Consider the following 12,513-nt stretch of genomic DNA (forward strand, 5'->3'; position numbering starts at 1 on the left):
TGAAAGGGGAGGAACAAAGGAGCAAACGAATCAAATCCAGGCCAGCTGAAAAGACATGCTCTACAGCTTTGGAACCATGATAACTGTCCCTGCCCCACTACCTAATCATGTCCATCCACCCCGCCTCCAGCCTTGTGGAGAGGCCCCCATGGGCACTGTCAGGATTGCCACACACAGGTGGAGGCGAATCAGACACAGGGATACACAGATGTAAACAGCAGTCCCCAAACCAGTCCTTCTGCCTGCCCGCCTGCCTGGAGTGGTGGAAAGGCTGAGGAGGGTCAAGGCAACCTGCTCTGGGATTTGAGAACCAGGCCTGGAGAAACCCAAGGGGGAAGGAGAAGTGGGGATGACTACTAAGAACCCAAGCTGGAGCTGAGGGTTTCCGTTTTGCCTGCAGAAGCACCTGGGATGGCTACAAAGGCCTAGCCTGATCTGCAAAGATGCCGGATCAAGGGAATGGTGCCATACAGCTCCAAAGGGCAGCAGCCAATTGGCAGAGGCTCTTGGCAGGACCCAGACATTGAACACTTGGGAGGAAAGGCTGAGAGAGAAGGGAAGAGCAGGGGGCAACTCTACCTGGTGGTATGGACTCTACCTGCTCATTGCACGGCCTGAGGATCGCTTTCTCCGGGAAAACTGTCCATGAAGGGCTCTGCCTGGATGGTGGTCGTGACAGTGGCCTCCCTCTAAGAAGAGCCACAGCCAGGAACTCTCACTCTCACTGTGGGAATGGGGCCATCAAATTACCGAAGCACACGATGAGGCAGGTCACCCCAAGCACTCAGCACACAGCAGAACTTTGGGCTCTCTGTCGCCCCTAAGCTGTTCTGGGTCACTGATGTGTAGATCTACTGATGCTGACCGTTTTGCTCCTCAGTCTAAAACAACCAGGGCTTAATTTTTCGTTCTTAAAATACATAGGCAAAAAAGCTCTTGTAAGGAGCCCTGTACTGGGAGTCGGGAGCTTGAGTGCTAATAGTAATCTGACACTGATGTTGCCTTTTGAAATGTACAAAGCCTTCTCACATGCATTATTTCAAATAACTCTCAATAACCTTGTGAGGCAGAGTTTTACTATGATTCCAGTTTTAGGGAGGAGAAAATGGAACCTCAGAGAGGTTAGGTAAGTTTCTCAAGGAGACACAGCTAGCAGGGGACTTTTTTTTTTTTTTTTTTTTTTGCGGTACGCGGGCCTCTCACTCTTGTGGCCTCTCCCATTGCGGAGCACAGGCTCCGGACACGCAGGCTCAGCGGCCATGGCTCACGGGCCCAGCGACTCCGCGGCATGTGGGATCTTCCCGGACCAGGGCACGAACCCATGTCCCCTGCATCGGCAGGCGGACTCTCAACCACTGCGCCACCAGGGAAGCCCCGGGACTTTTTTTTAACCAGTGAGTTTTTCTGATTCCAAATACTAAACCGTTTCTTTCCCCCTGTGTCATACACTGACCTCATTGGTTATATGCCTGAGCCAGTTTCACAACACCGCCTTTCAAAAAGAAACAGAGTGAACTGTTACCTTCCCTTTCCTATTCCAGGAGTATGACATGTACTGTTTAGCTAAGATAAATGCTCACAGGCTCACGTATGTTCTCATTCATCATCATAAGAACGCTCTGAGATGACTTGGTAACTAAGGATAACTATAACCTGGGCAGGTGCTAAGGACAGAAGGCGGAGTTACGTTTTCTTTGGGCTCTGGGTTTCCAAAGCCTCTCCTCGGGATTTGTGCAATGGAGGGAAGCTTATACTTCATCACTTTCAGCCCTACTTGGTGGAGATGGGAGAGGGAGAGGCAGTACAGTGCAATGCCAAGAACACGGGTTTCCGACAGACTTTTATGGAACTTTCTAGTAGGTCACCGGTGACATAATATGACTACCTACCACACGAGGTTATTTTGAAAGATGTCAGGAAAATCACTCCGCAGAGCTCCTGGCATATCATGCTCAAGAAATGTTAGCTATTATTGTGAATATTCTAATCTGTTTGTTCTTGGCCAAGGAGAAGTTGTCTGTGAGTAACTTCCCTGCCAAAGAAAACCTGAAAACGCTCTCCACAGCCTGTGGGCGGCACTGCCGCTCTACCCAAATGGAATTCCAGCTTCCCAAGGGTGGAAGTCTGAGTCCACGTCCACAACCTGGGGAGATTTCCAAGGATCCGGGACTTATCTGGACTGTGATTCCCAAGGAGCTCCTCCTTCCTTGTTCTGCCCCAGCTCCTGCCACCCTTGCGCCTTCGGTCTCAACTGGCCATGAAATTGAGGATGATGGGAAGGGGAAGCAGAAAAGGAGACTCAACCTGGAGGGCCACACCAGGTCGCTTCCTCGGGCCCTGAGGTGGACAAGCCGCTCTTAATACTAGAGGGTGAGCCAGTCAGCCACGCCCCACACTTGGGTCCCAGGAGGCAGAAGCAGATCCTTAGCACACTCATCTATGTAGAAGCCCCCAGGGTTTCTCACCTTGCTGCCCAGGCTGGGTCTGAGATAGCAGGAACTGGGAGACAGACTGTAGGTGTCCGGGAACCAGCACAAGCTGCTGGAGCGGGTGGAGGGAAGCCATGTCCTGTGCAGGGAGATACAGGCATCACAGAATTTACAAGCTGCAAGTGTGGGCTCCATCTGCCCGCCGCCCATCTGTCCTGTGGGTCTCCATAGGGACCTTGCCCTATGCCTCTGTATCCCTGTGTCTGACACATAGCAGCTACCCCATTAATGATGGTGTTGTTACACCTCCTGCACTCAGCCAAGCTGTGCCTCGCTTAAACCTTGCCTTGTTATTTAACTTTTTTGTGTATCAGAAAGGTCTCCCGGCTACAGGTAATGCCCCGAGGGCACAGACTGTGGGTATTATCCATCTCTCAGAGGTTTATCCTAGAAATGACATGCAATCCCAATTTTCTAATTAAAAAAAAAAAAATCTCACGCCACTTGATATGCTAAAAGCCGCTTTTGTCTTGGCCATTTCCTGGTCCTGAACCTTTCCTGGAGGAAGAGGCACATTATTCGTCCTTAATAAAACCACTTTGATTAAACAGAAAGTCCATTTCCCCTGGGTTCCTCCCAATAGCCCCCAAAAGGGAAATACTACTTCCCAATACCTGGGGGATCTGGGAGTCCTCTGCGACCTAGACCCCCAGGGTTCTGTGACCCCACAGGACTGAGCTTAGGTCTGTGCACAAAGGAAAGACTTGGTAAACCCTTGCTGAATAAAGAAGTGAAGGAATAAATGCACGCTCTAGTCTTAAATATTTCCAGGGAAGGGTCGGCTCTTTCCTCCCCTGGGAATCCAGATCGAGAAAGGGGTTTGCCGCGTGGACACCCGCCTTCTCAGACATTTGTCGTTACTATTTCAGGTGCCTCTTTATTCCTTCTAGTATGACAAAACCTTGGGGGAGGAGAATGGGCTTACTGGTGACGGAGATGCTCTGTAACCACAGCAGCAGCTGTCATCATGGGGCTCCCCTGAATATGGCTGGCAGTCCCCAGCCCCATTGTTAGGGGCTAGCTAACCCCATTGTAGGGGTTAGCTCCATTGTTTTGGCAAGATTGACTCCTTTTTCTTCCCGAGAGGTGGAGACCTCCTTCTTCCCATAACTAGCCAGGCTTCATCTTTCAGAGGATTTTTCTGTAACCCAGCCCCCCTCCCAATGCAGGCCTCCAAGCTTCCCTGCAGGGGATTTTTTTTAGCCCAATCTGCATTCACTGAGAGCCAGATCTAGAGGTGAAGCATTTTGCAGGAGGCTTGACTTAAACTCACTGGCCCTCTGAGAATATCAGGGCTTCCCGACTCGGGCTGCCATTTACCCCAGACATTTGGTTTCCAGGTATCATGGCAGGTCCTTGACTCAGGTGGCATGGCCGATGGGAGAGGGTCTGCTGCAGAGAGTCACTGAGGTCCTCGGTTTTAATCTGTAAGTGGAGGCAGGGGGGAGAGCATCAGTTCTGGGCCTCCCCAGGCAGACAGAAGTAGAAACTTAGAGAAGACCGAGGCAGGAGATAAGTGACAAGCCTGGAGAGTCAAAGAACTAGCTCAGCGTCTACTGGGCTGCAGCTTGACTTTCCTGCCTGTGTGAGCCCTTCGGGCCGGGGCAGCTGGTAAGGGACAGAGGTGAGAGTCTCTCTGGAGTAACCATCCTCGAGATGGGGAATCCACCTGGATTGATCGTTCCCGAACACCATTCCGGGGCGTGTGCTGGTACATAGTGCAACATATGCTCTTCCTCACTGAAACGCCAAAAGACGAGGAATTTTTCTAGTGACTTTAGACATTTCTTTTAGATTCCAAGGTGATGTTCTTTTCTCTTGGGGGGTGGTATGTTAGAATTTCTTTTAGGAAATGATGGTGATCCTAAATCGTATTTTAAAAACTCCGCACTTTCACAAATTAAAAAAAAAAATTGGCAACCCTTTACCAATCTCCTTTATATTATGTTTTTTTATTTTCCTGGTCCACGAAATCCCAAAGTCTGGGAGCCAGTTTCCCCTCCGTCCCCCCTTGTTTTCCACACTTGTCTGCCCTCTGCGTGCTGAGCTACCTTTGCAGCTGGCCTCTTCACCCATGTGGCTTAGGTGACAGTCCTTGCCTGTCTCCCTACAGGCGGGGACATGTCTCCTTCACAATCACTGCTGTAGTTGCAGCCTGAGGGGACCGTGGTGGTGTGCAAACCCTCTCCAGCCTCCACCACCCTTCGGTGGCAGCACCAACCACCCACCTGTGGGCTTTCCAGGTGTCCAAGGGCAGGGCAGGAAGCACTACTTGTGGCCACCCCTCCTCCCACCCTGAGAACAGCTACAGTAAGTCCCCTACATACGAACCTTCAAGTTGCAGACTTTCAGAGATGCGAACATGCATCTGGTTCCAGCAAGGAACCAGAACTGGTGCCATCGACATCAGGCGTGAGTGAAATTGCAGCTTGCCCTCTGTCTCTTATTGCTGACGATCCCTCAGCTCTACCATCTCTCACCTCCTCTCCCTCCTCCATTCAGTAACTCTTCTTGCCTGTTCACTTGATGCCAGCCCCTGTATGCCAGCGGTTGTACTTTACTACTGTCCTTTTCAAGGTACTGTGCTGTAAGATTTAAAATGTTTGCTTTATTTTTTGTGTTTGTTTGTTATGCATTACTTGTGTGAAAAGTATTATAAACATATTACAGTACAGTACTATATAGCCGATTGTGTTAGCTGGGCACCTAGGCTCTCTTTGTTGGACTTGTGAACAAATTGGACTTAAGAATACGCTCTCAGAATGGAACTCGTTTGTATGTAGGGGACTTACTGTACCGTCTTGCAGCGTTTCAGGAAGTCCATTGTGGGGATGGGGGCATTGGGTAGGGAGTATGCAAGTGACTTTGGATTCATATAATATGGCAGGGAGCTTGGGATCTAGACCATACCTTATAAAAGACATTGGGCGACCCTCTGATGGAACCTCCTGGCCATAGCGACCCTGGCTTAAAGCATTTTCATGGTCTATACAGGGAATATCACTGACATCCTGGAATCTTTTCTGTATTAGTTTAACCCAAGGTAAAGGTTCAGACTAACAGTTCTACTTGTGTTTAATCGCTGTGGAAGAATGGTGCTTTGGATTACTCAACCAAGAGTTCCCTTTGGTTGGAGAGTTAGGAAGATCTTGTTGAGTGACAGAGACTGAGGAGGGAGCTCACGTCCTAAATATGGTGCCTTGTACATAGTGGGAACTGAATGCATGCTAACTGAATAAAAGACATAATCAGAATCCACCTCTCCATCCTTCAGCGGGATACAGCGAGGAAGACATCAAACAGGGAGCTAGAACTTGTTTCCAGTCCTAACTCTGACTCTAACTGACCATGTAACCTTGAGCAATCATTTCATATCTATAAGACTTGGTTTCCCCATCTGTTGTATGATTCTACATCATTTTTCTTTCAGTCCTAGAATGGAATTATAAAATTCCAATTCCGTGGTGTATTTGGCAGAATCTGGCTAGTCCACGTTGCTGTAGTGTTCTTAGATAAAGCAGATCTAAACAGCACTAGGAAGTCCTAGTTGCGCCCAAATTGGTAAGAGGATGCTTCTTTTAGGGACAGTCTTTACAAATCACTCCTCTCTTCTCTCACCTAAGGAGGCTATTCTGGAGTCTTGGAAGCAAAGAAGAGGAAGGGAGAGCGTCAGGAAGTAGCACAATGGAGGCAGAGAGCTAGACATCAGGAGAACTCCAAAGGCATTGCCCCCCAGGAGTGATCTCCAGGACAGCCGCCATCCCTACCCCCAGTGCCCTTCAGCTCTCCCCACCCACACTTGGTATCTCCATCTAGGAAGCTTGCTGTCCTAGTTCTTCCCCCAGAAATTAGAGTTTTCACATCCTAGATTCCGGGGAAACATTTGTTAGCAGGTTTTAAAAAGCTCAAAATAGATGGTAAACTACTTATTTCAAACCACCACCAATCTTAAGCTTTGCTCAGAGGGGAGATTTTACTTAAGGGACGCCTCCCTTCCCCACATCTCCCTTCTGCAACCCCCTCCTTCTCCTGGACGGCCCTCATCCCGAGTGGGGATAGGTGAGGCAGGATGGAGGGGGACGGAGGGAGAACATGGAAAATTGGAGCTCAAAGCACGCTGGTGGAACCACCGCAGGCAGCGTGGCGCGGCTCCAGCTCAGAGGCAAGTGGCAGGGTTCCTTTATAGACTCATTATGCGCAACGGGGAGATAAGGGGGTGCAGCTATGACACAGCTTGAAAACATGTGCTTTGCCTCCAACCTGGGTGCTATCTGTTAGAATCAGTGCCAGGTCTTCCTGCAACACTTAATTTCAGAAACCAGCGCCATCATGAAAGAAAACTCACTCTTTCATCTGCTTCCTGGATCAATTGCCCTCCAAACTCTTTTAGGGGCACTGCCGACCTCCCACTTCTGAAAATGAAGTGTCTGATAGCAAAAATAAATCCCTCTGGGTGTTAGCCTGGGGCGTTTTGACAACTCTGTGTGTTCCTCTTCTCAGTTCTTGCTTTATTAACCTCTTACTCTTTCATTTTTCATAATTCATTACCCCTTGTGTGTGAGCTGCTGACGGTAAACCCCAAAGGAGACAATCCTAAACAAACCAATCTGAAAGACAGTAAAGCAGACTACTTCTCCTGTGACAAATTCTAAAATCTCCAGTTTGGTCGGTGAGTCTCAGAAAGAGCAGAGCTGAACTAGGAGGAGGAGAAGATACAGCAGCAACTCTGCCTGCCCTCCCGACCCCGACACACTTCTCCGACGATTCTCTGAGAGTTCAGGGGCTAGCGAAGACAATAAGAAATCAAGAAATCAAGTCCCTTCCAAATCCAAAAAGCCCTTTCACAGCTGTCGAATGGAAAAGATTGGAGCCTTTCCAGGCAACTGGGTGTTGGCTGTGGATTGGGAAAATGAGACAGACTTCTGTTGGATCTCATTGACTTCTAATGTGAGAACCGGAGGCAAATTGGATGAAGACCCAATTTCCCCCGTACTTGTGAAAACCCAACCAAACCCACAGCCTGTCTGGAACCGTGAAGATCATCTCCAGGGTCCCTTTGGAGCTTCTTCTCACGCAAGTGAAATATTTCTCCAGGCCCTGTTTGGGATGGACTAATCCCTGGGGATGTGGGCCACCACAGAGGCCTCTGCCTGGTCACAGCCATCGGTCATCCCGTCCATATGTTAGACATGGCTTGTTAGTTCAGGATCTTCTCCACCCACCGAGCTGTGCAAAGGTGTTACACTGAGTCTTGGGCAGTGACCAGGGAGGTAGAAAGGTATCATGGGTGATTATCTTTTCTAATCCCAGCGAACTCCCTGACATCACCTGCTTTAGAAAGAAATAGCCTCATTCTGGGAAGAGAGAGCCCCTTCTGAGGAACTGGAAACCCTTCATACATTCCTTACTTGGCTTCACCGCCCAGCCAGGAAGTGTGGGGATGAGTGTTTATCTTCCCATCTCACAGAGACCAGGAGTGCTTCAGAGATGCGTGTAAAGTTACACGACAAGACACTGGCTAAACGCTAAAAGAGAATGGTCCTCTGACCCTCCCCAGGCACTCTATCTACAAAACAATGCTACAAACATCTCAGGGATGGGAGAGAGAACAGACCATAGGTGATGTTCTGGCCCAGACCTACACTTGGACCTCCTTATTAACCATCTGTTTGGGGTCATGCAATGGGGCTGGAGTACTTAGCCTTAGCCCCCTCCCCGGGACATTTCACATGGCACTCTCTTGGGGGGAAAACAACTCAACATTAATGAATATATCACTGGCGATGAAAATGATCAAAGCTGTAGTGCCAGTTGCATAACTCGTTTGTGGAAAGTGTTTCATAAACATTTCACAAGAAGGAGAATTTCAAAGCGTGAACATCTCCCAACCTGCCTTCAATTACAGGCAAGATTTTTTTTCTTTCTTCCCCCCTTCTATACGTCTCCCTAGCAGTGAGGAAGAGTTTCTGTTTCGTAACTGATCTATAAAAGGGTTGACAAACGTTTTGCTCACGAAAAGATCCTAAAAATATATTCCAAGCGGTAGAGTAGGGCAGGCTGGTTACTTATCTCAGATGAACAAGGCTGAGAGCCCCCTAAGAGACGCTGGCTGTATTTTTGCTTGGGGGACTCTCCTTTCTCCATGGCTCCTGGCCGCTCCCTATGAGTCCAAGGCTCCTGCCTCTTTGGATGCTACCCTGAATTACCTGGGGAGATGGCCTCATCCAGTCCCTGGTCTCTAGTCAGACCTACGACAGACCAGCCTAGGCACACCTTTGCCCATGCACATTGTGATCTTCTCCTGGAAAGCATCGAACTTCTAGACAAAAGAGTGATGGAAGTGAGGAGACATGGGGCCCTTTAATAAACATATGGTTTCTTAGGAGGCTGGAGCCACTTAGAGTTGTTCCCTCCCGAAAAGAAGCTTTCCAAAGAGGCATCCTTGTTTTTCCTGCTTGTACCTCCTCTGGAAAGGCAAAAAGCTTAGCCATCATGTTATTTAATGCTTTGGCTTCAGTTCTTAGGGCACAGCACTGCTAGTGCTGACACATATCTGAAAAAACCCCATCATTTTAAGCCCATAAAAATTTTCTTCTCCCTCTGGCATATAGGTCCGTGCATTCAAGTTTTAAAACTCTAGGAAGGAGCTGTGCTCTCTTTGAGGACGCATCCTCCCAGATATTTTTGGTGCCCAGGACTTGAACAACTTTAACCATGGTACCACTTCCCAGCCCTCGGGAGATGCCAGCAGCGTCTGCTTCCAGTGAGGACCTGGATTGATGCAAGTTCTCTTTTTTGACCCAGATCTTTTTTTTTTGGCCACGCCACGCAGCTTGCAGGATATTACTTCCCTGACCAGGGATTGAACCCCGGGCCCCAGCTGTGAAAGCACCGAGTCCTAACCACTGGACAGCCAGGGAATTCCCAACCCTGATCTGTCTTGAGTCAGGGTCTTCTGGTTTTCCTGGTTTCCTACCTGTTGGACAAGGGCACAGAGCTACCTTCTCTGGTTCTTTGGCTGGGAAGGAGCGCCACACAGAACTGTTGATTCGCCCACATAGATGGCTGTTCTGCCCTGCAAGAAGTGGAATGGCAGGAGGTGGGGTGGGGTAAGAAATGCTGAGCACGGTCTCAGAATCAAACTCTGAGAACTGTTTGCCAGTGGCTCTTCTTGGGAATCATCTTGTGTGTGAATGCTGGCTGTCATCACACTGGGTTCTTTTGCATACATTGGGTTGCCTATCATGGGAAGACTCTGTAATCCTTTTTAGAGCAGGGAATGGAGAAAAAAAAAAAAAAAGACATCCAGGAAACAAGTACAAGGCTCAGAATCAACCAGGAGACCTGACTTCGGGCTCTGTCCCTGCCTCTAAAAACCTGCATGATCTAATACTTATTTACTTCATTCATCCATCTAGGCCTAGATTATGCCTCCACAAAAGGAGGAAAATAGATGAGATGGAATCTACTTAAGATATTTGGAATGTATAGAAGAGAGAGTGGGCGTTGGCTTGTGAGCCCACAAGTATGTTTATTGTGTCACTAGACCCATTTTGCAGATGAAAAGACTGAGGCTTGGAAAAGTTAAGAAACTGGCTGAAAGTTACACTGCTGGTAACTAATAGATCTGGAATGTCAATCCACGTCTATTTGATTCCATAGTTCTTCTACATAAACCTGACTACCATGTGTGATAGAATCATAGACTCTTCAAGGTAGCTTAGCACGGATTGTGTCGGGTGCATGCAAGACATTCAACAAGTGTTGATTCCCTTCCTTCTCCATAGAACTGGAAGGAAATGTAGATACCACCTGGTTCAAATGGCTCATTTTACAGCTGTGGCTCCTGATGTCCAGAGAGGAGAAATCACCTGCTCAGGGCAACACAGCTAGAGCTGCAGCCAAGCCAGGCCTGGAGACTAAGGCAGGGCCCCTAAGGACTGGTCTCCTAACTCTCCACCCAGTATTTGGTCCCTTCACTGCACTGCAGCATGGCTCTATCTTCTACTTCTATCACTCTGATGTTGTTGCCTATTCTGGCTCCTCAAGTAACTCAGTAGTAACCCTAATCCCATTGCTCTAATAAGATTTAATCTCAGTCCTGATTCAGAGTTCTCCATTACTACACAGGGTAAGGTTTAGACACAGATAAAGCACACATCTACTTGATGTGTAACCTAATACACTTGGTTTGAGAACGAGCATTCTGTATTCCCTTGACTCTCACATGGATGAATTAACTCCAGGGGGTTGATATTTGCTTTTTTCCTCCCTCATCATGAGGAAGAGAGGTAGAGAGGGGAAAGACAAGGCTCAGCCATGCCATGAAATCCTCACGCCAGTGTACATTTTACTCTGGGGCCCAAAGGAGACTAATGAAAGGAAGGACAGATGCCTTGCTCGTCCCGGACACACAGGCACACATGCACACACATGCATGCATACACACCAACCTGTGACTATGAAGCGCTATACAGATTGGCTCCAAGAGCATCAGTTCGAGAAAGGGAAAAAGGAATATTTTTAAAGCATTTTAGAAACTAAAAAGCACTTTCAAAAGTATCATCATTTATTCTTCATGATGATTCAACGAGGGAAAAAATCTTATCCAACCATTTATACAGATGTAGGAACCAAGAGTAGGAGGAATTAATATGTCCATCACACAGCCAGGAAAAGCAGAGCCTGACTTTCTATTTGGGTCTTTGGCCTCCAGGCCCTCTTTAGCCTATACCACTCTGTAAGGCGGCCCCACTGGGTTGCCACCCAGAAGTTCCCACGTAAAAATGAGCTTGTTGACCTCTGCCTCCCCATGTGCCATGCTGTTTTCACGTGTGGTGCACAGTTGGTGTAAACATTTCCATCCACAACTGTAGCCTAGGACTTTTACATGGATGTGAGGCTGACATAGTTATCGAAAGCAAACTTTCAACAAGTCTGAATGAGATTCTCTTTGGCATCCCCTGGGGAACTGCCTGTGACCTGGAAGCCCGTCTCTGAAAGCCTGAGTGTTGGCTATAAATGCACGTAAAAGGCTTTTCCCTGGTAAGATTCATATTTGAGAACAGTCTTCTAAGTAAGGCTGAGGCCCTTATCTCTTGTATTCTTCTGGTACCCCAAATAAAACGAGGCACCTCTGTGGCCCTCTGACACCAGGTCTGCTCCAACAGCAGTTGGAGTAGACAGTCCTCCATGTGGCATGCTTTAAACAGAGGTTTTCCTGCCCCATAAAGGTCCCCTTCCCAGTTTAGCTCAATAAATATTTGGTATACACCCATTGTATACCAAGAGGAACTGGGACACAAAGGTGAATAGGACCTTCCAGATTAATTAGGAGACAGCAAGTAAAAAAGCAATTACCTAGAGTGCAGTACTTACAGCAATGGGAAGGCGGTACAGTGGTCACGTGGAGAGGTTGTGATTTGCTTTGTCAGGGCAGAGGATAGATAGAGAAAGGGGAATGAGGTAGGAAGTCTCCACGGAAGAGAAGTGAAGCCTCTGAGGAGCCCTGAAGGACAAAGACAGTTTCACCAGGAGAAGATAAAGCAGGGCATGCCAGGAAATGGGAGCAGCTTGTACACAGTCACAGATGGTGAAACAGGGCTTCATGTTCAGGAGCGACAAGCTATTCAGCGTCGCAGCAGCGTGGGGTGGGAGAGGCCTGGGCAAACAGCCAGGGCCTGACGACAGAGGTCCTGTGGGTCACACAAAGGAGTCGAGGCTGGACTCGGGGGCAAAGTGTGACTCAAGTAAAGGGCAGGGACACGCGAGAGTTTTGTTTAGTTCGACTGTGTTAACAGCTGTGTGGAATATGGATTTGAAGAGAGGACAACTGTAAGTGGGACAGCTAGCTACAAAAGCTGTTTATTGCAATAGTCTAGGTAAAGAACTCATGAGGACATGCCTAAGGCCAAAACAGTAAGAACGGAGAAGAGGAGACAGAATGGCAAGTGTTTAGGATAGAAAATGTATTTCCACCCCTAAAGGTTTATCCTTTATAACAAAGGACTATTTCAGGAATTCT

The 12,513-nt window shown here is 48.2% G+C and overlaps 1 protein-coding gene across 7 annotated transcripts in view; it reads right to left on the reverse strand.

The window, feature by feature from the left end:
- The window catches only part of POU2F3 (POU class 2 homeobox 3), a 79,528-nt gene that overhangs the window by 14,991 nt on the left and 52,024 nt on the right, over positions 1–12,513 (reverse strand). For all 7 annotated transcript variants that reach the window (XM_029208351.1, XM_029208355.1, XM_029208353.1 and 4 more), the window contains 2 exons: positions 3,810–3,914; positions 2,466–2,568 (listed from right to left, as the gene is read on the reverse strand). In XM_029208351.1, coding sequence (XP_029064184.1) covers positions 2,466–2,568; positions 3,810–3,914 — 208 coding nt within the window. The remainder of the gene's footprint in view (positions 1–2,465; positions 2,569–3,809; positions 3,915–12,513) is intronic.

The sequence above is a fragment of the Monodon monoceros genome, unplaced genomic scaffold, assembly GCF_005190385.1.
Source record: "Monodon monoceros isolate NGI ecotype Baffin Bay Population unplaced genomic scaffold, NGI_Narwhal_1 Super_Scaffold_7, whole genome shotgun sequence".
Lineage (NCBI taxonomy): Eukaryota > Metazoa > Chordata > Mammalia > Artiodactyla > Monodontidae > Monodon > Monodon monoceros.